At 41.9% G+C, this 26,151-nt stretch overlaps 1 protein-coding gene across 3 annotated transcripts; it reads left to right on the top strand.

The window, feature by feature from the left end:
- The first annotated feature begins 2,927 nt into the window (after positions 1-2,927).
- Positions 2,928-24,423, top strand: KEL (Kell metallo-endopeptidase (Kell blood group)). Of its 3 annotated transcripts, XM_054386857.1 has the most exons (19): positions 2,928-4,089; positions 4,175-4,334; positions 7,270-7,408; positions 8,776-8,979; positions 9,564-9,688; positions 10,555-10,701; positions 11,777-11,839; positions 12,768-12,956; positions 13,332-13,477; positions 14,732-14,855; positions 15,362-15,472; positions 16,477-16,575; positions 17,088-17,165; positions 17,607-17,710; positions 18,760-18,870; positions 20,220-20,287; positions 20,522-20,679; positions 21,504-21,599; positions 22,850-24,423. In XM_054386857.1, the coding sequence occupies exons 2-19, from the start codon at positions 4,317-4,319 to the stop codon at positions 23,024-23,026; spliced, it is 2,157 nt and encodes a 718-aa protein (XP_054242832.1). In that variant the 5' UTR covers positions 2,928-4,089; positions 4,175-4,316; the 3' UTR covers positions 23,027-24,423. The 3 variants fall into 3 exon arrangements, with proteins under 3 accessions (XP_054242832.1, XP_054242833.1, XP_054242834.1); XM_054386858.1 differs by lacking the exon at positions 11,777-11,839; XM_054386859.1 differs by lacking the exons at positions 20,522-20,679; positions 21,504-21,599; positions 22,850-24,423 and adding an exon at positions 20,388-20,472.
- The last annotated feature ends 1,728 nt before the right edge of the window (positions 24,424-26,151 follow it).

Below are 26,151 nucleotides of genomic sequence, written 5' to 3'. Positions count from 1 at the left end.
AATGCAACTGCTGCTCCTTCAGGAAGAGCTGATGTAGTCTCTGCTTAACCAGGCAGTGCCATCAGTAAGGGCTTCTGATAAGCTATCAAACTACTAGGCTCACAGGGAAACCAAATCCTTAAATGTTTGTCCTACAGTGCTATTAAAAAGGGGTTGAATCAGAGTATGAATCCTTTTTCACAGAAGGCTGTCCAAAAGCTTTCTTCAGGTCTTCAGACCTTCAGTCCCAAACGTCTGTGAAAGTAGGTGAGGAAGATAAACACACAAACATGTCTTGTGGTCCAAAGTAAATACAGGCTGCTTCAAAGCTTGGTTTGGGGCTATCTATGTGTCTTTGACCTGCCATTTTCTAGAAGCAAAACATAGAAGGAGCTGAGAGACAGAGCTTAATGCTAAGATGGGAGTGTCTGAAGGAAAACAATCAGTTAGTAAGGAAACCACTTTCTTCCTTACCCAGGCTGTGCTAAAGGGATATTGAGTTTCAAAGAAATGAGATGTAACCTGTGGTTATGCTGAAACCGAGCTTTGAGAAGGGTTAATCTCTATATCTCCAACTGACAATAGTTTAAACAAACATCTGAATTGAAGTAATCTTGATTGATATTTACCACTGTGAAAATTGATTAATCTAGTTCTCAAACACTTCCAAAAACTAAGTCATACATTTAGTTACTCTCTCCTGGGCCCAAATGCTTTTGAAGAAGAGACAGCCAGAAATCCTCCAACAAAAGTATGACTTTTCTATTTTTTAGTTCACCACTTCTGGTTATGTTGAATATGAAAGGGGATTTATTTGTTTATTTATTTATTTATTTATTGTGCTACTGATTTTTTAAGATCCAAAACGAATTTTGGAGCAAATGGCCTTTAAAATCATCCTGTAATCAATTGTAAAAGACCAAGTAGGTAGCCAGTGCTTTAAAGAACCATGGAAAATTATTTTCTCAGAAGTATTTCAGAGGGTGAGGAAGCAAGACCAGAGCTGGTGCACACTCAGCTGTAGCAGAGACCCCCTGGCAGTTTGCTGGACTCAGAGGTCTCATTTGCCTTAACATCTCTCCTCAAGAGCAGGTTCTGTGGTTGCTTATTCAAGGATGATGTTTTTATTCTTCCTTGCCCTCCACTTTACATAAAAGTTTCATAGGCTAGGACTTGCTTTTCTGAATGGAAAACAATGCCTCATGGGTGTTGTGGGATGGTTTCACAGTTCATATCTGAGTGTGTGAAAAGATACAAACTACAGAAGATATTGTCAAATATAAATATTTACTCTGCTGGGCAGAGAAAAAGTTCTCACTAGTACAATAACTGCCACAAACTACAACATTATTAACCATGGCCTGAGGTGATATTATAATTAAACCCAGTTATTTTTACTGGTTTTGCCCAGTGAAGAGATAAAATGAGACTTTAAAGTAACACAGAAAACAATACAAGATGTTCATGTAGGGCAAGACTGTACTGAGAGGAATTCAGGTAAAGAAGCTGACAGTAACACTGCTGATCATGCTTTTTTTCATTTAATTACGTAAAGCTGGCAATTTTTTGGTGCAATCTTTTGGAAGGTTGGAGATGGACTATCAATCTATGAAGTGAAACTTCAACCTATCAAACTGTTTCAGGGAAATTTACTATGCACACAGTGCAGAAGATCAAAGTCCCAATTCAATTTCACTTCAGGACAGACACTAAGGAAATAATTACCTGAACCCTACCTAGACTGCGAGCCATCCTGAATGTATAAGAAATGCTCATAATAACCTCTGCCAAACACATATCTATGCACTTAATTCTCCATTTCACTGAATCCTACATCGATTTAAATGGCAGAAGGATCTAAGAGATCATTGCCATTAAACATTTTGTGTGTGGCAGTTGGCAGGTGTGTCCAACACACTATTCTTTTCAGTGTGCTGAGCAGTGCTGTGTTTGGAAAAGCTCAGGCGCTGTACAGACAAGAGAAGGAGTCTGTCACAAGGAGAAAAGCCAGAGATCCTTTCACTAATTTGTGAACTCAAGAGAGCAGAGCTGTCATCTGTGCCTTAGAGATAAGAAGGGGATCTGTTGATAAGGATTACTTCTGACGTCTCTCCAACCTCTCTTCCTGCTTCTGTAGTTAGAATTTACAGGGAAACATTTTGTCTTCACTTTGGTGAAGGCATCTTTCAAAGAAACTTCTGTGCCAGTGGGGAAAAACCAGCTGCCCATATACAGCTCCATAATCTTGTATTTGTGAATGCTCCAAGCATTGAGCTAATGAGATCCCCAAAACTCTACAGGTTCTACTTCCAATACAGACCTTGCACTGCAAACTGCCATTGTGCAGCTGCCTACAGACACTGCTGCACTGTCCTGTGGCACCTAACCTGCAGACTTCCATACCCACATGGCAGTGTGGGACAATCCATACAGTGTAGGCAGTACCAGTGTAGCATTTTGTCAGATTATGTGGGAAATTTGCATTTTATCAAGAAGAGGTAAAGGACATGTTCAAAAGATGCTGGCTCATAAAACCGTGTTGACTCCAATCAAATCCCATGGGCATATTGACCAAAAGGCTTTTTTAGTCTTCTCAAGTTTCATTTTAAAGCTGAATACTTCAACAAAGGCTTTATTATTTGCTTTAATTTAAATTAATTGTGTACAAAATTATCATAGCCATTTTATAATAAAAAATTATAAAATTTCTGCTTGCCCAGAGAAGTTTTAAAGCCTAGATTGTGTTCGTTAGAGAAAATAGAAGTAAAATTCACTTACTTAGAGCCTGGAAGCTGTTAGATGCTGTAATACCTGTTAGATACAGGTAAGTATTCAGACACATAGATAAGACAAACAAATAAATTGTTTATTGCCATTAACAAATGTGTCCGGTCTGTTTATAAAGGTATCTCCACTGTAACATCTACTGAATATTATGGATCATAGAGATGCAAGAGTTGTGACTACTAGAAAAGGGTCTTGTTACTTCTACTGTGTTGAATCTCAATCATTTACGCAACAAGTATTTGCAAATTTGACTCTGATGTTAAGCTGAAGGGAAGTGATTTACTTCAAGGAAATAAAGGTCAGCAAGGATCATTTAAAAAAGCATTGAGAGCTGTTTGACAAATGTAGAATTACAGAGTTACCAGTAAACTGAGGGGTACAAAGAATTGGGAGTGAGGAACTGGTTTCAGCAATATAAGAAGTCTGTGATCATGGTATAATCAAAGATATCAAAAAATGTGCAAGCACTACAGGAACAAGGAAAAAATATATCAGATTGCTGAAGGTTGAAAGACTTGGACGTAAGGAGAGAGACCAAAGTTTTGGGAAGCTCTGAACAGTTGAACAGGTATCTAATTATCTTCAGACTAGTGAACCAAGACATCATACTCCCCTGAGAGACTAGCAGAGTGGGGAGCCAAACAGTTCTGTTCTGGTATTGTGCTCATTCTATCATTTTGGAAGCTGATTCCAAAGTGGTCCCCTCACCTCTCTTGGCCCCCAGCTGCCATTCAAGAAGGCCTCAACTCCCAATATTCACTACTTACTCTTTAATGTCTCAGGGAAGTGATCCTGGTTCCTAGCCCTCAAAGCAGAGAAACTTCCCTCCCTTTACAATAGGCATCCCTATGGAAGTGAAGACACACAAGATGGCCATCACCTGAGAAACAACAAACAGCTGCAAATAGAATCAGTAATGAATGATTTGTTCACCCCTTGAATGGATTTTGGATGGAGAGGAGAGAAAGCAAGAAGAAACTGAGCATACTGGCCTTTCTTTGTAGAAGGAGGAGCACTGGAATCCATATCTTGCAATAGGCAGAAACCTCCAGACCTCGAGCAGCAGGTTGAAAGAGGCCAGAAGCAGTGAGAATATCAGACCCAAACAGGCTTGTTGGGTGGGCAGGATAATAGGGTTGTTGGAGAGAAAAATAGCAGCAAATAGTTGAGAAGAGGCTGGGGGAGATAAAGAATCACGTACTTCTGTTCAAAAATATTCCAGTGCAGCTCCAGGAGGCGTAAAGACACACAGGTCACAGGGAGAGGCAGAAGGGGGCAAAAAAAATACAGTTTTATGAGAAGCAGAGGTACCAGAAAGAGAAGGTGGGTGGAGAGTTACAGAGACTTATCCATTTCCCTCCCTCCTATTTTCTTTACAGCTTTTTCTCCTTTTTTCCTTTCTGTTCAGCTCCATACAGCAATCAGCCAAGCTGGGAAGAAGAGATTGTCTCTGAACTTAGTGGTGTGTCTTGGAGCAGAAGACTGATAGTAAACAAGTAAACAGTGACAGCTGTGGGGAGCACAAGAGCAAAGCCTGCTCAGTGACAAGGATGACGACTCTTCCAGAGGTAAGGAAATAAGGCTTCTCTTGCAGCCTGCTAAGATACCTTTGTTGAACCCCTCTTTTTTATTCCCTGTGTCGCAGCTGCACTGCTCATTGCCCTGGAGAACTGGAGAAATTGAGCTTTTGACAGTTTGCATCCAGAAGGGGATCAGAATTCATGATGTGGGATGTAGTGAGAGGATTTAGGGGTTCTTGCCCTTCCTGTTATTCATCCTAATGGCCCTTCTGAAGTTGTATCCAGATCTGTTTGAAGCATTGACCAACAAGTAATAATAATCATTATCATATGATTATTTGAATCTTTTGCTGTACCTCTGTTATTTCCAACAAATTATTTTAAGAAGGTACTCATGCAGAAATGTGCAAATGCTTTGAACCACAAATAATTGCTGGTAACCATGACGTGGTTTTCTGAATGTGAGGATGACACAGCAAGCCTAATTACTCTCCACACAGTGTGGTATCCTTGTCCTGCTTTGAAGTCCTGTGTAAATAACTAGCAAAGTGTTAATTGCATATTTACAGACAAACCATACTGAACTGAACTGTTAGCTCAGGGCTGCTAAAATGTGCAAAAGATTTAAGGGCAACAGAGATAAGTGAAGTTTTCTATGTAACTAAATAACATTGAAATAAAAGGGGTGTGTTTTGTTATGCTGAGAGGTGTTCTGTGTTGTAAGACCTGTGGCTCTACTGCAGTATTCTGGCTGAACGATTTGCAGAAATGTTTTACTTTCTCTATCCATCCTCATACTTCTGCATGATAAAGATCAGGCAATATTTTTTTTTGCCACAATTATGCTTAAAACTTTTACTCATCCATAGTACAGTTCAGCAAGCTTTGTGTAGTTTCTCCTGTTAGCAGGTATTAAAGTATTATTTCTGAAATAGCATTTAATGGGCTTGCTTCTCTGCTTGCTGACAAAAGATGATTTTAAGAAAATGTTGAGGTTTTGGGGAGTATTAGCCTGAAAACGTGTCATTGACATTACTGATATGATAAACACAATTTGGGGAACAGCCAAAGCCAGTAATTAATGAATAATCTACTGGATGAAAAATAATACCCATGAATTGTCTGATAAATAGTTACCAAAAATAACTCCAGTTCTCCCTGCGTTTGATCCTCTTATTTTAATTTTAATTCACTTGATTTTCACAAAAATTACATACTTATTCTTCTACAACAATATTAAATGTGAGGTGAGGAACTGCAGCGTTCCTGTAGAGGTCAGGAAGACCTAAGAGAAAGAAGGAGATGGTGAAGGAAAATCAAATCCTTAGTTTCATCAAAGAGTTCTTCCTTTAGTCATAACATTACCTGTCAAATTGTGTTAGCCTATGGCAAGCTCTCATTTGAATTGGATGTTTCATGTAGTACATAAATTCAAAACTATTCATTCCAGTATGAGGACAATTAGAAGTCAGCTTTTAGTGCAATTGCAGGCATTTGATTTCACTTAGCTACGGTAAAGCCATTTCAATTTGAAATCTTACATGTTCTTAAAAGAGAGCATGGAAGAACTGAAACTGCACTGGAAACTGCATTCACCTTCAGTTTCATGTGAATACTAATCTTCTCACCTGCTCATAAAGGAACCCCAGAAGGAAAAAAATCCATCAGGGGGTGGCGCCTCTTTATCCTTTTTCAGAGGCTTGTTCAAGCTATTCACTTGTCTCTACATGGAGCATTCTTTCTGAGACAACCAGGTCTCAGAACTTACCACAATGAAGTCCTTCTGCTTCATACAAGTTGAATGATGAATCACAGAGCCATCATAGAATCATTGAATGTTTTGAGCTGGAAGGGACATTTAAAGGTCAAACCCCTCTGCAGTGAGCAGGATCGTGACCTGACCTAGATTGCACGGTCCTGCTCTGGCAGGGGGGTTGGACACGATGATCTCCTTGGGTCCCTTCCAGCTCCTAACATCCTGTGGTCATGTTGCTCAGAGCCTCGTCCAACCTGGCCTTGAATGTTCCCAGGGGTCTACCACCATCTACCACCTCTCTAGGCAACCTGGGCTACCCTCAGCATAGAAAATGTCTTCCTTATATGTTGTCTGAATCTCTCCTCTTTTCATTTTAAACCACCACCCCTTGTCCTTTCACAAGAGGCCCTGCTAAAAAGTCTGTCTTGATCTTCCTCACAGGACTCCTTTAAGTACTGAAAGACCTCAGTAAGGTCTCCCCAGAGAGAGTCTTCTTCAGGCTGAACGCTTCCAACTGTCTCAGCCTGTCCTCAATAGCAGAGGGGTTCCAGCCCTCAGGTGCTTTTTTGTGGGCTCCTCTTTCCCTGTTCCAAGCAGAAGCTGTACTCAGAAGGTACCTAGCCTTCTCCACTGGCTCAAAAGACAAGCCTTAATTATGTACAGAGCTATATTTAAGTGGGATGAAACCTGTCTATATACAAGATCGTCTCTGTGAGCTACACATTACTACAGTTTTTATAATAGGGCAAATCTTTTCTTCCACTTGAGCTGGACTAGATGGCTTAAAATGTAGGAGTTACTTCTTGAGGAGAGTTATGAAATTATTGCTCAGGCCGCTAGACTGTAACAGAAGAAAGAACCACCAGTCCCAGACATCCTGTTGTTGCCCCTATAGGTTCAAAAAGGCTTTGATATCTTCAGGAGGTGTATATAAGGTGATTCCATAAACCAGAAGGAGGGCTAGACCTCCTCATGGCAAGGTGGCTTTTGGATGCATAATTCATATCATTGTGCAACAGCTGGAGCTGGACAAGACAGGGAAATGAAGATGTGAAAGCCCCCGGGAGTACAGGCAGCTGGAATCAGAAGACTGTTGGCATTCTGGCACTAGTCCTGTGAATTATTTTCAAGCAGATTAGGTGGAAGGTGGATTATATGACCAGTGCTAACTTTAATATGAATTTTTGTTTCTTCGTATTTTCTGTTTGTCTATTTTTCTCTCTTCAGACCTGTGACCAGGAGCTGAGAACAGGTGCAAAGAAAGAACGATGCCTTCAGGGAAAAGGCCTACTTCTGTGCACACTTCTCAGTACTCTCATTGGCTTTACACTGCTTATCACCTACATCACGATCACTTGTGGTCTAGGTATAATGTGGGATATCCTTTTCCCTGCTCCTCATCCACCCCATTTGTAAGACCCATTTCTCTCCTATCTGCCTCTATTGTGCATTAGGCTTAGCATTTATGTTAAGAAGAGGATTTCAGAACCTCAAGGAATCATAACACTAGTGTAAAAAAGCTACATGGTATTGCCTCTTCCTTAAGTCATAGTGGAGAGAGGTTTCCATACCTATTCTCCTTCTCTGCCTGCCTGGGCCCAGTTTTGTGGAAGAGCATCATTATATTGTCTTGCCACTCACCACCTTGTCATGCTCCATATGTAGTCCCCTCCAGGAAACTGGAATCTGAGATTTGGAGCTCCTCCTCCACCCTTATGTCTCTGACTGAATAAGCGTAATTTTCTACCACAGACCAGAGCAGTCACAGTGCAAAAAAAAGAAAAGTCATAGTCTCTTGCTAATAGATGAACTGTGAGAACAGAGCAGCCTTTCAAATCTGAGCAACTGTCTGCAGAGTGGTCCAGGTTTGTGTATATAGAATGCTTAGTACTGAAGGTGCATTGATATTGGTGGATACAGACACTCCCTGCTCAAAAATAAACATTTTTGCCTCTTCACCTAGCATTTCTCCTTGGCCCATATTAGATGTGGGAGACATTCACTACAGAGACCAAGGGAAAACTGCTAGTTTAGATCTTGTTCATTTCCTCTCTGCCTACCTTCTTCTTCCATGTCAGCTCTTGCAACCACGGTATGAAAAGTTTTACTTTGATTTACAAGTGGCTTATTTCAGTATATAATTGATCTGATCTGATGTTGATACAAGATACTGAACCAAAATGAGACTCTGTATCCATTGCAGCTTAGATGGAGCCTGAGATCAAAAAAATGTGCTGGAAAGTCTTTGTCTTATTCTGACAAATGTCATTGTGGAGAAATGTTTCCCATGCTTGAACATCTCCCTTCATGTTTTTATCTCCTTACTTTCTCTGTGACATGTCCCTCTTTTTCTTCATGTGCTGACACCATCAGTTGCTTCTTGTTTATCATTTGGCCAAATACACTGAGAAGGCAGAAAAATCCAACTGGTGATTGCCTGGGTAGTATGAACAGAAGGCAGCACCTCTGCACTGATCACTTGTTCTTCATGTAAAGAATGTTCCTATGAAGTGCAAAGGCAATCTTCCTGAGAAGTGAAAGACAGAACACGCTTTATTCCAGACTCAGCAAAAATTTACAGGGAATTCAACACTCTGCAAGCAAAGGAGTTTGTACAAAATTAAATCTCTGGGGGACAAATGTCCCACAGATAACTCCTCATTGTTTTTGTTTGCAATTGTTCTCACTCTTTACTCTCACTGTTCAGTTCTCTCCTATTTACTTCCTGCCCAGGATCCTGTGATGTCGGGGTGGGTCTTACACTGTTGGCCAGACTCCTGAGTTCTAGGAATAACTCTGTAGACCCCTGTGAGGATTTCTACAAATATGCCTGTGGCAGCTGGGAAGGCAAAGACTCAAGCCGAACCACAGAAGAGTCACTGAATGTGTTTGATGTGTTGTTGGAAGAAAATCAGCTGATCCTGAAAAGGCTTTTAGGTAGGACCAGATGAGTGGTGTATTTTCTTCAGCATCTCCCTCAGTCAGAGCTGAGAACACTGATAACTGAGACTACACTCGTTTCTAACAGGGACTGAGTCCAGTCTCTTCATTCTTCTGTCATTACAGGTATAGATTTATTCTCAAGCATGTCATATTACAATAGCTGCATCTTAAACATTTTAGTTCCTCTTGCCAAGTGATGAAAGTCACACTTCAAAATGCTGACAGCAACTCAAACCATTTTCCTGTTGCCTTGTCAAAGTAGACCCTTCCTGCTGTGCCTAAGTGCGCAGTCTGGTCACACGTCCTGGTGCCACATGGGACTGAATCTTAGGTGCACACTCCTTGCCTGCTCTGCTGCTGTTCCAATGCAAAGATGCTCACATACCTGGCTTCAGGAGGGGTCAAGGCACTAGGTCTCTTGCTTTGAGTAGCTGTTGGAAGTATGAAAAGTATGGATGCATTTACTGAGCTGGTGTGAATCAAAGTGCGGTATAATGTTTTCTCACAACTTTACTCTGACGCTGCCCCAGTGGTTTTTTTTTAACCACTTAGCTTTTAATCTCTGGGTTTTTCTTCAGAGGGCCCACAGCTTGGGATAAGAGGCTCAGCCAAGGAGAAAGCCATCCAGTTCTATCGCTCCTGCATGGATACCAAACAGATAGAATCCCAAGGAAGTCAACCATTGAAGGACCTCCTAAATCAGGTGAATATTTGTGCTATTTCCTCTCCTTCCAGAGGATAATTCCTGCAGAGGAAAGGAAAGTGTGAAGCTAGAGTCATATAGTCCTGCATGATGGAATTTTGCTAGCATATGTCCCTGGAATAAGCTCATGGTTAACAAAACAACTTCGAAGTGATAAATCCAGCTTTAAATGCTGCTTCAAGATTTGATTTTCTGATGTGAGGCACCTGAATCATTCCTCATGACCTTATATATTATTTATTTATGTACAAAACCCTAGACTGTAAAGAGGATTCACTTTCTATCTCAGTTCAACAGGATCCAATTTACAGATTAGGGAACATCTTGTGTGTGAGGTTCGATGATTGTTCATTACTTCAGACTTAAAGTGGAAAATGTTTCTCTTTTCATTCTGGGAGTCTCCCCTCAGTGCCAGGGAGGGCTGTATATCTTTCTGCCAGCAAAGACCATTTATGCCCTGTCTTCAAGAGGATCTAGAATCCTCTAGCAGAAGGAAGAGTGCCTGCAGGCGCTTCTGTGAATTGTTGGTTGGGGAGGTGGGATCTGTCTGATTGTCTTTCTGGATGACTTTAGAAAAATTAGACCTCTTCCCTCCTGCTTTTTTTCCTGGACACTGTGTTCTGTTGATGATTATAATTCCTTTCCCTGTTGTCATTTTGCAGTTTATTGCTTTACTTAAGTGCAAGATCTTTTTAAAGCCAACAATACATGTAGAAATCTTCATGAGTTTCCATCGCTGCTGTTTGTTTTGTTGCTTCTCAGTTGTCAAAATGAGCGAGCTCATAGGACTAAAATAAAGATTTTGCAAATATGCATCAAACACATGGTTCCCCGCCTATTTTCATGCTGTCTCTCTCCCTCTCTAGATTGGTGGATGGAATATGACAGATGCAGGGAAAGCAAAAGATTTTAATGAAACTCTCCAGATTCTCATGGGCAGATATGGTACCTTTCCTTTCTTCAGAGTGCGTGTGGGACCCGATCCTTTTGACCTCAAGACCAATATAATTCAGGTGAGTGAACTAAAGAACGAATAATGGGAATAAAGAGTCAGTTATGCAGCCCATGAGACCCAGGCTCGCTCAAGTTCAACCTATGTTCCTCTCTGAAGAATGTTTTTCTAAGTTTCAGTAAGCTTCCTGTTTTTATTGCATAAAAAGCACTTATTTTGGAAATTGAGCGGATGAGGAAGAATAAATTGCATACTTTCTCTCTTCTCTTCTGTCTGACAGTGCAGACTGTACTTCATTGTGGAAGGGTCTGGTCCTTGCTACTGATTCAGTAACTGACTTGAAGTGTCAGTGTTTAATACACACAGAGACCTGTGAAGTTTGCAGCTTGCTGTGGTGGGTTTAGCCTGATAGGCAGCTAAGCACCATGGAACTGCTCATTTATTAACTCCTCTGTGAGATAAGGAAGAAGATCAGAAGGGTGAAAGTGTGAAAACTCATGGGTTGAAATGAAAAGACAGTTTAATAATTAAACAAACAAAAAGAAGTGATGCAAAAAAGGCCCAAATTGCTCACCAGCAACCAACCACTGCCAGTCAATTCCCAAGCAATGGCAGTCCCAGCCAACCTGCTTCATCCTCACTTTTATGGCTCAGTATGGTGACACACAGTATGGAATATCCCTTTGGTCAGTTGGTGTTTGCTGTCCCCTCCCAACCTTTTGTCCATCCTCAGCTTGCTTGCTGGCAAGGCAGTAAAAGGAACAGAAAAGGCTTTGACTCTGTGCAAGCACTGTGCAGCAACAACTTAAAAATCCCTGTGTTATCAACACTGTCCTGATCACAAGTCCAAAACACAGCCCCATACAAGCTACTATGAAAAAATTTAACTCTCGTCCCGGCCAAAACCAGTGCACTGTGTCAAAATATGTCATGATGTGATTGACATTTGAGTATCAGTCACTGCAGATTTGTAATGAGCTTCAGAATAGGATAGCTCTCCCAAAACTGCATAGTAAACCTTTTCCAGAAGTCAAAGCAATTTAAATGCTGTGACACAGGAAGTAAGGCAGCCTGTCGAGCACACCCTCATGTTTCCAGTGCTTTGGGAAGCAGCAATGTGTTTCTCCTGTTTGCAGATTGACCATCCTGAGTTCGAGATGCCACATGAGAGTAAACTCAAAGAGACCAATTATCTTGAGGTAACATATCAGAGGCTGAAGAAAGGTAAAAATAGCTCCTTGGTGTAGGGCTCTCCTGGTTCAGAGTGGTCTGCTTCCATGGGTTACGGTTAGTGACCTCTAAAAATGTCTCCAGAAGGAATTCTTTACAAAACTTTCTGCTTTCCCAGAGAGACAGTTTGTAAAATGTAACCCATTTTAGATGCCAGGTTTTAAACTTCTAGTGTAGAAGTAGAATGTTATCATTTTCCTTTATGAACCTGGGCCCCCCTTTGGGTTTTACCTTGAATGAAAGCTTAAAAAAGAATTGCTCTGGTCCAAAGGAAGGCTTCATAACTTAAAATGTCTGTATTCAGGGGAGGAATAGCTAATATTTTAAAAGTAATTTTAAAATGTTTTAACCCAAGCCAAACAATCTCTTTGACCTGCAACAATGTTCATTTTGTCACAGCTCTATCATTTTTCTGGACTTTGTCAAAACCTGAGCAGTTTCTCAGAAGAGAACTCAAAATAATAAGAATTTAAAAAACCTGTCTACCTGTCTAAGCATTCCTTTGATACTTCATTAGCATAGAAGCAAGCTGGCATTTTCTCTCCATCAAAAATACTGGTTCATTATACCATTAGATCTCTCTCCTTTGACTCCAGAGACAGCAGGTTTACATCTCTAGAATTATTATGTTATTTGATGTAATTTAAAGTTAGCTCAGACAGAAAGGACCCTCTGAGAATTCTCTTTTCTTCACTGAGGGAGGAGCTGTACTTTACCAACTGTATTCCACATGAAAGCATACAGTAAGGTTGTTGCAGTGAAGAAGACAGTTTCAGGGATGGGGCTGCAGTGGTTTTGAATGATTGAAGCTTACATGGTCAAGATGCTTGGCTGGGAGGTGGTTGAATGGATGGAGTGGCTAATTTTCTCCTGCTGGTCATGTGCTCTGTATTGCAGGTTCTCCGTGTGTATCTCTCATATCTGAACAAACTCGGGGTCCTACTTGGAAGGCCACAGGATGGCCCCCCTGATATCTTTTCCCTCCTCTTGTCCTTCATCTCTAACCTCCAGCGAGCTATCACCCCGCTGCAGGAAAGAAAAGAGAAGGGGATGCTCTTCTTTCACACTACCATTAGGGAGCTACAGGTACCTATGCCTTAGAACCCAAGCAGCACAATTACTTGTGATATTCACATACTGAAGAACCAGACCAAGAAACACACAAACACTCTGTTTAGATGTCATTCTTTTGCAACTTACACTTGGGAGGCTATTGAGCTTTAAATAACCTATGAACTCACAGTCTTGTACTTTACAAGCCTACAACTCTCTCCCCTCTTCAGTGCTGATTCAATTTTTTTTTTAAAAAAAGTGATTTCTCTTGTGCTGTAATCAATACCCACATCATATGAACACTTGAACTTGGGGAAAGTATTAATGAGACTATCCCAGTTTCCCTGTTATTTCTTGTCAGTCATGTTGGATTCGTAGTTCAGCTTGTAAGCTTTGTTTTACTTCTAGGAAAAAGCACCTGCTATTGACTGGCTGTCATGTCTCCAGGCTGTCTTCCATCCTATGCCAATCAACCTCTCTCAGCCAATTGCAGTGCATGACATGGAATACTTAAGAGGCATGTCACAGATCATCCAACAATGGCACAAGGGAAGGTAGGAGTCACTATCTATGATTGTAGTTGTTTGTGGCTCAAGAAATATTAACTTAAAGTGCCATAAATTAAGGAGGTCTGCTGAATCCAAAGCTTTACCTTTGCAAGGTTGCTGTGGCTCTATATTGATGTATTCAGTCAGTACTAAGGCTTAGCAAATAATCCCAAGAGGCTTGCATATGCATAGACTATGTGTGTACACAGGTATAAATAGATCTAGATCTGTAGCTGTCTCTATCACTATATGTGTCACCCAGGGATGGAATACAATGCACTTACTGGCACCCACTCACCCATAGCACTCCTACAGATATGAACAGCTCAGACAGCCTGATCCTAACACTCCTCTCCATGTGGAGAGGGTTGGTTTCTACTGCTGAAATATGTATGTGTACATATTCAGAGTATCTTCAGTTTGTCCAGAAGCTGGCCCAAGATCCCTTGCTGTCTGCAATTGCTGGCACTTGTATACATGAGCCCCTGAGTCTTGCAGCCCTACTTTGGTTGCTGGTACTCTGATCTCTTCCTGTTGCAAACACTCACATGCAAGATGATGTCTCCAGTACTTGGTTCAAACTTTTAGGCTCTCCAATAACAAATTCAGACTCCTGTTGACTCCAGTGGCTATCTTGAGTCAAAACCCCTCCAGCAGTCAACCCAGGCTCCTTGTCTCTCAAATATCTCATCCCATGCCCCTCCACAGAGAGCAGAATGTAATTTTAAAATAACATTTAACAGGATAGGACAGATTCTTATGAGCATGTGCAGGGCTCACTCAGACTGATGTCCTAGCGAGCCTGAAGGTTAGGCTCAACCATTCCCTCTTAGCACCTTTTCTCTCTGTTTCCCAAGCATGATCCTCCCAATTTAGCACGATTTTTGTTTCCCTGCCTTTGGTCTTTATCATAAACACTACATAAGTCTTGCAGAATCCCACAGAGCACTCAAATTATTCTACAAGAAGTTTCACCCAGTCCTAAAAATGCTATCACCTGCTTCCCATAGAGAAACCTCTGCCCCAGCCTCCAGTTACCCCTTGAGCTTTGGTGCTCTGGGGACAGTTTCCTTGGCTGAGTCATGGCAAATCACCCTGCTTTGCTAGCCAGGGCTGTAGCTCATTCAGAAGGCTTTGTTGTCATTGTTCAGCTTACTGGGATTCCTCTGCGTAAACAGTGCTTCTCACATTTGCTACACCTCTGTGTTCACAGTCACCAGGCTTCAATCTCCAGTCTTTTGAAATGTCATTTTCCCACAGGGTCCTTCATATTTATATGCTTGTTTGTCTGATTGGGAATCTCTCCCCAGCCCTTGACAGTCGATTCCAAGAGGCACGCCTGGAGCTGTCTAAGATTCTTTATGGAAAAACGGGATCTAGAATGGTGAGTTAGCCTTTAAGCACCTTCTTCAGTCTCCCCAGTAGCAGCCTAGCACATGTGGGGTTTTGGTATGTTCCTTTGATGCCTTGTCCAGATGGAGTTTCTTAGATCTGGGGAGGAAAACTACTCTCACTAGGTCATGAAATGCTTATTTTTTCTTGAAGCAGTGTGGGAGCAGACATGACCACCGAAACTTTACAGAGCAAAGTGCACTGCATCAGGGGGTAGGGAACAATGAAAGGATGGTCACCTTTCTTCTATGTATTTGTCTCAGCTAGCATAGGAATATTCATCTTGTGTGAAAGTAAGTGGAGTAAATCATGAGGCAATCAGGGTTTGATTTGATTAAAGTTTTCTCAAGCAGCTTAAAGGGAGCTACATCCCTTCCCCTGGCTGCTGTCCCTTTTAGACAGCAGTGTGTATGTTACTGTGTTTATGTATCATTTTGCTGTCTGCTTGTCTCTTTGTCCTCACTCTCATACCTCTCTGTTTCTTTCTCTGTTCTACAGATCCCTGCTGAGCGTTGGAGGAAGTGCTTGACTGACACCAGCTCTTTCTTTGAGCCAGTTCTAGGGCAGATGATTGTGCAAGAAATTTTCCCTCAGCAGACCAAGAAACTTGTAGGTATTCATCCTCTTAACCCCAATCATAGCTCAGCTTCATCTCTTTCTTTTTCTGACAGGTCAGCTTAAGACTGCATCAGAGCAGGAAAATCAAGTGTAGGTTTTGCATCTTGTCCCATATTCCTGTACTTGTATACTTTGGCTCCTTTTGGGGACAATGAGATGTTGCTGTCATTGTCAGAATAATCACTACTAAAATACCAGTTACTGTCTCTATCTCAACTCTTAGCAAAGTCAAGTGTGCAGCACCAATACCTATGACAGGTGCAAGCAATCTCAGTGTGCTTTCTGGAATGACAGCTGGCATCAGCAGTACTCATCACCAATCTCACATATTTAAGTAAGAATTTCAATTGCAAAGCCATTAATCCACCATATGAGCAGCTGCACAGAAACAAATCAATGCTAAAACATCCCGAGTGCATCCACAATAAAAGACTGCAGTGTGGAAAAGATTTTTTTTTCCCGTTTGATGATCAGAGTTCCTTTTTCTTTTGAGGGAAGTTAGTGTAGGCACTACATTAGCAGAGTCTGCAGTTTATGAAGTGGCAAGAGTAAATAACTCCAAGAAAAGATAATGGGGAAATTAAGGTTATCTGTAGTAAAGCACAGAGCTGAATGACCCAAACATGGTTTTGTGAAGGAGAGAGAGTGCCATAACTTTGGGAAGGAAGACAGCAGCATGAAATAGTTGTGGATACTGAATTTTTGTTTCACTCAAGGAGTAGGGCAATCATTTGATTCATTCCTGTTCCAACAGGGATTGAATGAAAAAGAATCATTTCCTTTTCAGTTATTGTGAGAAGTAAGATGAAAAAGTGTGTGGGAGCAAACAGTGAGCCCTGTGAGGAACCTCTGAATAACTAAACCATCATAGAAATGGAAACCTCCTCACATCGCACGAAGACAAATCCCCCCTAATCATTCTGTTGGGAAATGATAGCTAAGCCTAAATAATATTTTTCTGCAGTTCTGACCATGCCTTCTTTTCTCCATTGCAGGCTGAGCAGATGTTCTCTGAGATCCAAGATGCCCTCCATAGCCGACTGGATCAGTTGGAGTGGATGGATGACCAGACTCGCCAAGAGGCTAAAGGCTTGGTATGTGCAGAAGGCAGAAGTTACTGAAGCCTTTCTTTCTCTGCAGCCTTTGGAGAAGGAATGAAAGGGGCCTGCAGCTTCACATATTCCTGCCTGCTTCTACAGGCACACAATCTTAAATAGATTTCTTAGAAACAATGAAAATTGTAGGTGGATTTATGAGTGCCTTTAACACAGGTGACCACGCATCAGTATGTAGACAGCGAGAGTCTCAGTGGTTGTCCATGGATACTCTGAATTGTGTTGAGGTACACCTAGAGAGGTTAAAAACTGTAAAGCTGAATGCCAGAGAACAATGCCAGGAAGATAAGAGTAGAACATTATGCCTCAGGTCATTGAATTAAGAGAACAGAGTATCAAGAGAAGACACCTTGTTAAAACAAAGTATCTGTCATTTTGAAGGGCTGATTCACAGATCATATTTGATTTGTTCAGAACCAGAGTTTAAAGAGGACCTCCAGTATGTAAAGCCTCTTATCTGTCACGTTTCTGTTTGTTTATTTTTATTCTAGGTTTCCACAGTGCAAGTGCAGATTGGCTATCCAGCTCACATACTCCAGACTGCCAAAGTGAACCTGGAATATCAGAATGTGAGCTTGATAATGTAAACATGCCTGCCTCATTATTGCACTTTACCTGTACAAACTGCTGTGCAGCCTGCTGCTCAAAGAGGCTCTGACTTCTGGAGCAATGCTTATTTCCTGCTGTTCATTTTCTGAGAATGGATGGGTCCAGAGAACCTTTATCTGTTGCTTTTATATTGCTGCCTGTGTGGTCTTCTATTTAGAGTGCCTAGGCTTACAGAGATTGCCGGTGACCTGCTTGCATTTTCTGTTTGGCCTGCAAATAACTTTCCTGTCATGTCTTAAATTGAAGATCTTCAGAAGTGGGAGAGAAAACCCCACAAGTATTCCATTGGTTTGGCTTTTGTTGAACCCTTTTTTGACCTGTGAGAGTTTTCTTTCTCCTACTCTCCAATTCATTCCTCTCTCATGCCCTGTGACAGTCATATTGCCTGCTTCCTCCTCCAGGTGGAGATAAAAGAAGACACTTTTTTCCTCAATGTGGTGGCTTGCTTGAAAGTACTGAGGGAAAATTCCTACATGAAACTCCTTCACCATCAGTCACAGGATGAGTAAGTGTCAGAACCACATATTCATGGACCAACTGAGGTTGGAAGGTACCTGTGGAGATCACCTAGTCCAATCCTTCTGCTCAAAGCAGGATCAGCTGGAGCAGGTCACTCAGGACTGTGTCCAGTTGTATGCCTGTATCCGTCTTTTACTAGGGAAAAAGAGGGAGGGCAGGCCAGGCCAGGAGGCAAAACTGGACACAGAACTTCCAGGTGTGGTTTTACCGGTCTTGAAGAGAGGGGCCTAATAGCCTCTCTTGATCTGCCAGTGGCACTTCTCCTAACACAAGATGCTCTTAGCCTTTGCTGCAAGGCTGCATTGCTGCATCCTGCTCAAAAAAGCCTTGACTTTGTCAGCCTGTCTTGTACTCATAGAATCACAGAATCATTTCAGTTGTAAAAGACCTTTAAGATCATCAAGTCCAATCATTGTCTAACTCTACCAAGTCTGGTGCTAGCTCCTCCAGAGCCTTTGCCAGCTCAAGTCTTTTTTGTTGCATGGGTCCCAAAGCTTGAGCTCATGCTACCAAAACCCCTCACTATTGCAGAGGGAGCCCCAGACACCCTGTGAACCCCTGTGTAAAGAGGATAGCTGCTTCTCCTGGACTCTGCAGCAAAGCAAACAACAGAGCACTGTGATGATGTGAATGCTATCAGGGTCACCTCAGAGGCAGAGCACAGAATGCTTCAGAGGCAGGGAGTGCTGACAGAAGTACTTGGGACCTTACTCTGCCTGAAGAGTATTCTGTGCAGGCCTTCACAGGAGGTTACTAATCCTAACTTACTAGACAGGGGAGTTGTGAAGGTGAATCTCTTGATGAGTACAAAAGCTGAGCTGCTCTGACTACCTGTCAACAAGTGAATGTCCATTTCAAACATCTTTATCTGGGGATAGTGTGAATTATCTGGAGATAGTGTGAATTATCTGGAGATGATGTCAATTTCATCATTAGGTGCTGCTGTTATCACAGTTGTGCTGAGCAGACCATTGTGCAAGCCCACTGGAGGAAAGGAGTTAATGCATTCTCTCATTTCTCCTTTTCTGCTTTTAGCTGGCAAGTGTCCCCTTGGAGTGTGCATTCCTACTACTCAATAAGGCACCACGTGGTGGTCTTCCCTGCTGGAATGTTCCGCAGCCCTTTTTTCCATGTGGAGTTTCCCAGGTATGGAGTATCTACAAAAGTGGAATCTGAATGTAGCCCATTGGATGCATTGTATTTCCAGGAATAAATTTAATATCTCTATCTGTAACTTCTTTCTTACTCCATCTCAGAAAGACATGGTAAAGGGGAGAAAAAAACCCTTTTTCTCAAGGCAGATAGGTGTGAATTCAAAATAGAAAAAGAAAATGCTTCCAGTGGTATGGGCTGCCACCATATTCTTCCTCTCTGAAAAAGTGTTTACAGCTTCTTATTCCTTTTATGCTCATTGTCAGTAAAATATGTTTTTCTCCCTGTCATCCCAGTTGAGTGGACTGATAAGTCAAACCTTGCCAGCTCTTGGTGAACTGGCACAATTGCATTTTTCACAGACGGTGCTCCAAAGCTTAAACTTAACTGACAAAAGCCAATTCTGATGACTGTGAGGAGACTTTTTAAAGCAAGCCAGCAAAGCAGTACAAGTATCATAGAATCACAGAATGGTTTGGGTTGGAAGGGATCTTGGGAGATACCCACTCCAACTGCCGTGCCATGGGTAGCGACACCTTGCCCTAGATTGGGTCTCTCAAAGCCTGTCCAGCTTGACCACTGCCAATGATGAGGCATCCGCAACTTCTCTTGGGCAACAATTGTAAGTTACAGAGCTTCTGAAAGAGCAGCTCTAAAAGATGAGCTGCTCTGTTCTTGTCAGCTCCTACTGGGTTTCCAGTGATGTAATAATGATCTACTGCCATAATTTCATGCCTCAGCAGCAGTAATCAGTGTGTGTAATGAAAGAATGAGCCCAAAATTTCATGATATGGAAAGGCATGGTGAGGGTACTCTTGTGTGACTAGTGGTAAATTTAGTGGCATCATAGAAATTCTGACTGGGAAGCACTGCTGGAGTTCTCTGGGACAACCTCTTGCTTGTAGAGAGATGCTAAGCACCCAGACCTTCAGGATTTTACTTTGTCTTGCCAGTTCTATCTATCACTTCTCACTAGAGAGCTGTTGCAAGATTGCATCTCCAGCAATCCTGCTCTTACAGCATTCAAGCAGCAGTGGGTAAGTAAGGCTGTTTCTCAACAACAGTCCATGTCAGTAGAGTTAATAAGGACAGACTCTTCATTATTTTGGATGGTTATAAGCTGTGAATACTTCAGTGCAAGCCTGGAGTATACTGCTAGCCATCATTTGGAGTCATTTACACTCGGACTTGCATTTTTACAGTGTACCACATCAGCAGCACATGCAATAAACAGGAAGTGTTCCTGTGCCCTCAGAGTGAAATGCTCCTGTGCAGACCACAGCTGTGCTCAGTGGCTGCCCTCTTTTTCTTTTCAAAACCACTCTTTGATGTTTATTTTTCAGCGCTGTGAACTTTGGAGCCATTGGGGTCTTCATGGCGCATGAACTTCTGCATGCATTCTATCGTTATGGTGGGTACCAGCTCTGGTGTCTTTCTTTCAAGCTTCTAGGCCCTCATGGATATTTTTTTTTTCCAGGGGATCTTAAATTTTGGTCCCTATTTCAATGTAGACATATATCAGGAAAGTAGATGGAGTCAAGGAAAACCCATTCCAGGCCATTCTCACTAAGAAGAAAACTCTGTGGTTACTGTGAGGTGAGTGCCTGAAGTACCTTTACTTTCTAGGACCTTTTTTTCTCCACAGTGCTGCCTGGGGGCTGTCTTACATGCAACATGAGTGCACTACAGAGATCAATAGACTGCTTGGTTGAACAGTATGAAAGCTTTGACATTAAGGTCAATGGTACGTTTACACTCTTGGAGAACACAGCTGACACTGGAGGTCTCACCATTGCTTACCAGGTATTGTAGTCTACTTGCTCTTCTGCTCTCAGTCTCACCACACAACTCAACTGCCATGTCACAAGATTGCTCTGCTGCTCCAGTTCTGGATTTCTTGCACACCTGTGCCAGAGCAGCAAGTGCCCTGCATGTTATCTGCTATTCCAGACAAAGGATCTGCTATTCCTCACAAAGCTCTATTCATAATCTCATTACTTCCATGTAAGACCATTTCTCCTCTTCACCAGCTCTGTGGTGGGGCTTTGTTCCCTATATGTGCTCTGCACACCAAAGCATGCTGTTATTTATATCTTTATGTTATACCTGAGGAACTAAGCTGAGACATGAACCAGAATTCTGTGCAGAGATCAGATGATGCCATAACAATGTTCTCAGCAATACTTTGGAGAGGAAGTTTTCATTTTTTTTATGCAGTTCAACAGTTTAATTAGTGAGTGTACAGTGCTCTGAGGTGTTGAGGTCTCAGGTGGTATTTGTTATACTCTTGCACAAAGAGGTAAAGGCTTTTGATTTTTAGTCAATTACTTGTGAATTTCTTTGAAAGTGAGATTAATTTTTTCACAGTGTAATCATCACATCTCTGTTATGAGGAGGGTGGGGACTGTCAGAAATGGGATGCAAAAGGGTTACATTGTGGTTCTCCTAGCTTAGAGTCATTACAGTAATGGCCAGCAGCAGGGAGCCTCAGGGTGAGGAGAAAGAGAGATGCAAACTTGCTAATTTACTAAATATGTGTTAGATTTATGTATTTTACTGACAAAAAATGTGGGATTGGGACTTCATCTGAAGGGATGGTTGTTATTATTAATTTCCTCTCTCCGCAGGCTTATAAGAATTGGATGAAAAAGCACAAACAAGAGAAGGTTTTACCCAGGATTGGACTTTCTTATGACCAGCTTTTCTACCTCAGTTTTGCTCATGTAATGAATTCTAAGCTAGTCACATGCCTCTGTCCCTCTCCACTGTCTTCTACATTATCACATATTGTCTTTTTCAATATTCAATCACTTTTTTCCCTCTTCACAGAACTGGGAATGGCTGTTTCTGGGAGATAGAGAATCTCACTTAGAAAGCTAAACTTTACCAACAGGGCTCCTAACCTGCTATGGGTTTCAGAGCTAATTTAGGGCCTGTCTGCAATTATATCTTTTACAAAACTCTGAAGTCTACCAAAATTTAGTTGTAGCAGACAAGCTGTGTCAGAGAAAGCATGCTTCATTCCTAGCTTCTGAGTGCTTTTTGCTTTTGGCAGCAATCTTAACACACGGAAAGTAGAATTTGACTGGAAAAGGCATGCATCTCTTCAGCTGTCTCTCTGTCATGGTGAATAGCCAGATGTCATGTCATTCTAGGTGACTGATAGTGAAAGAAAGAGAGAACTAGAGAAACATTTACATGTTGTTTGCAGTTTCCCTGGGAACCTGGTTTGAGGCTTTGTGCTAAGTCGTACAGAGTTGTGCACTGTAGTGCAGTTGAGTTTCTCAGGACAGATGGTTGGGTTTCTCTCCCCAGAAGTCACACCCTTACAAGTCACTGTAATTGTGCAAATGGAAACATTTGTGCGTGTATCAACATCAGGTCAGAGCAACCTGTGGAAAAGCAGTTCTGAAATCACAAATTTCTGGGTCTTGGTGGCAAGATTTGCATTTCAGAGGGTATCTGGCAGCTACTGCATCATTTGTCACAGAATAAAGACTCAACTAACAAGGTTCAAGACGGATTGCCAGTGCAACACCAGTAAAGTCACATAACCTTCCCCCCATCTCTAAAGCAGTGATGGGATGTTGTGTCAGTACTCCCCTTTCTCCACGAGGACTCATTGCTTTTGCTTAAGAAGCTGAATCTAGATACTGAGACTACATCTGTGTTATTTCAGATTAAGCCCAAGATGCATGTGCCTAAACTCCAAGGTGGTCTAAATTCCTTGTATTTTGAACTACACAGTATAGAAAAAGAGAAGCTGGCTTGTCAAATAAGAAAATTAGGAAAGGGAAAAGAGTAGAAAACTGAGGTGGTAAAGAGCAAGAGCTGAACATTGCTGGCACCCATGCCATGCTTCCTTTGTCGCTCCAGCAGCCTCAGTCACATGTGCAGAGGTGTGGTTTGCCTTAGGTCTTGCTCATAGGAGGACTTCCAGCCCAAATGACTTTTCTGTTTTGCTTCCTTTCAGGCAATGTGTGGACACCTGGATCCTGAGAAACTACAGTCTTCCCTGAACACGGAACTGCACAGTCCCCTGCCACTTCGTGTCTGTGGGCCTGTCAGCAACAGCCAGGATTTTGCCAAGCAGTTCCGCTGTTTCAGTGGATCCCCAATGAACCCAGACAAGAAGTGTCACATCTGGTAACCTATAAGGAAAGGGATGAAGAGAGATATGATCCCAGGGAGAGGAAGGCCTGAGCCACGAAAGTATGACCATCTTCTCAGCGCCCCTAAGGTGCTCTTTTTCACTCTTCTACCTTCCTTTTTCTTGTTATTTGATCCTCAACAGTTGATGGCAGCAAAATTCTTAAACTGAGCTCTTAAGGGAAAAGGGTCTCCTGCTGCTCTCAGCACTCTGCCTCAGGTGTGACAGCTCTAGGGCTGAGCAAGTCCCAAGGCAGCAAGATGACTAGCCAGTGTCTAGCAGACAACAACTGCTGAGGAGCTGTCAACAGGACATTATTAGTGTCTCTGTTCAGTACACTGCTCTGTCTACTCCAGCAGCCTCATAGTCATGGTGCATGGACAGGGCAATAAGCTGGAGCTCTAAGACTTGTTCATAGAAGATTGGCTCTTAGGGAAGTTCATAGTGGGTTACTATGAAAATCACACTTGTGGTTACCAGAGAGGGAAGAATCCTCTTCTCTTCTGCCAATAGATAGAGATAGGTACTAGGAAAGACTCAGTGGCTCTAGCTTCTAGTCTGAAAGTCACTTAATAAGGAAAGTTACTGAAGACCTTCCCTGTTGGTTTTTGTTGTTGTTGGTTGGTTGTTTCATCAGCAAAACTCCTAAGAAACAAAAGAGGAAAGCATTCTCTTTGGTGGAAGGAGGATTGGATGCTGAGAACAGATCCTCTTCTTTCTTTCTTTTCCATAAAGACTCTCTTTTTTAAGTCTCTATGTAGGTTTAAAAGTATGGTAGAGAGTGTGGGGCAGTCAACAGGCATTTCTAGAAGTTTCTGAAGACTGAGCAATTAGAATTCCAAGAACTTCTTTGGATCCTGAACCTAATTCTCTTATCCCAAAAGATAAGATTCTCTCTCCTCTCTATGTTTGTAAACACTTACCATCCAGAGGAGAAAAGCTGCTGTAGGATTTTACTTTGTACCTGAAATTGAATTTCAGGTATGAATTTCCTTTAGAGGAAAAGAAGAGTAAGAAGTAATAAATTTTAGGGTAGCAAGGGAAGTGCTTAAATCACATTCTCAAGAGCAACCTTGTACTTACATCAATTTCAGGTTCTGATAATTAGAAAATTTATACTAATGTTCTAAGATTTACCAAAGTTAATAAGTGTACAACATACTCCTACCTTCTGCATACTCTTCAAACCGTTCTTGATTGTGGGAGCATTTTCATTTTCCATAGTATGTTGGCTTGCCTGGGGATCGTTTGTGGAGTAGATGATGACAAATGGAAATATCTTTTATCACTATAAGCATTGTAAAATTGTGTCAATGCCAATAACTGTGTTACTCCTTCCCAAGTACTGCCCAGCACAATATTTTCCAAGAACAGAGTGTTGGGTGATTTAATTTTAACTAACTAACTATAGTGTTAATAAAATGTTTACCTCAGAGGAAAAAAAAAAAATCCTTTGATTGCAAACTCTTTCTGACCAGGGCTGTTTGTTTGTTCTGTGTCTGTACTGAACTTCACAAGTCAAAAATAACAATACCTCAAAATAATTTACTTAGCCATCATAAAAAAAAAAAAAAAATTAAAATGGTTTTAGTCTTATCTCCACCATTTAAACAGGGTATACTCTTGCTCCACTCCTTTAACCATCTTTGTCCTGGAAGCATGTCCAGGCTGGTTTTGGTTTAGATGCTAATACCAACTGTCATTGTACCACACCTTCTGTTTCATGCAGAAGTTATCTCAGTGTACTGAGACTACTTAGCTTCTTCATTTAGAAAAAGCAACATCCATTGAGAGCTTGCATTTTGAGGAGTCTCTAACTTTTCTTGTGTCTACCTTAAGTGTACAGGGAGAGGACTTCCTGACTTTCTTGTTCTTACAACGTATGATGAATTTATAAATGCTCTTTTTAAAAGAGAGGGTCACTTGAGTCTATTCTTATTTATTACTATGATGTTTTTACACAAAGAAGATACAGGAAGCACAAGAAGGGCAAGGCATGGCTTAGAAAGATATTGCATGAGACTTGGATTCACAATTTATTGTGCTTCTCAAGAGAAGAAAACACTCTCAATATGTGCACAAGATCCCTGCCCTTCTCCGCAGCTGCAAGTTTCCCGGGATGTGGTTGATGAAGAGAAGCCATGCTGCCTAGTAAGTGACCATGAAACACAGGTGTTCAAATTATCGTCCTTGACCATCAAAAGGATTTCATGCTTCACACATAAAACAAAAGCAGAATGCTGCCAGTGTTCAGGGAAAGAGCCAAGCCCAGCGGCAGGTCCTTCAGTGCTGAATTGCTCAGGTTCTGTGAGTCGTCGTGCTGGACCATGTTGATTGTCTCCCTTCCTTCCCCTGATGACAAGGCCACAAATCTTTCCTCTTTTTGCTCCCAGCCTGTAACCAGGGGTGGGTAGGGACAATGTCAGCTTTTTGCTTGTCCTCCTCTTTCATGCTTCTATCCTTCTCACTTTTACTTCCCTCCTTTTCTCTCCCTGCTTTCTAACCTTTCAGCTCTATTTCACCCTTATTGTTCTCATTTTCTCCTCCACAGCAAGCAGCTTTTCATATGTACCCCTTTCCATTCTCAGCTTCCCTTGTCTCTTTCTTGCTTCTAATCTTCCTCATTCAGCATTCCTGTGTGCTCACCCTCCTCATAGCATCCTCATAATTCCCAAGTGTTGATATGTGGGGATGTGAGTGTGCAGATCTGGTCTAATCTTTTCTCCCTTTGCCCTGCTAAGTGAATGCAATGGCAGCAGGATGGTAAGTGGTCATCCAGGAAGAGGAGACTTTGAGTATTGCTGTTTTATAAGGTGAACTGAGGTATAGAGAAGCCAGGCACTGCTTTTGTCTTTGTAAAGCCAAGCTTCTATGTCCCCACCCCATTTAATTTCCCACCCTTATTTGCTCTCCAGGCCTTCTCTTTCTCATCCTTTTATTTCAGCCCATCCTCTCACCTGCACCTGGACTGTTTCCCTCCCACTGTCCATTCTTGGGCTGGCTTTTCAGTAGCACGAAGGCATTAAAGAAGATTGGGCAGTAAATGACCAAGAGCAGAGCCAGCAGACCAATGGTAAATCCCAGGGAAACCATCAGGGTTGGATTGCCCCTTCTTCAGTTCTCCT

This window comes from Indicator indicator, chromosome 14 (assembly GCF_027791375.1).
Source record: "Indicator indicator isolate 239-I01 chromosome 14, UM_Iind_1.1, whole genome shotgun sequence".
Taxonomy (NCBI): Eukaryota; Metazoa; Chordata; class Aves; order Piciformes; family Indicatoridae; genus Indicator; species Indicator indicator.
This window is presented reverse-complemented; position numbering and strand designations above follow the sequence as displayed.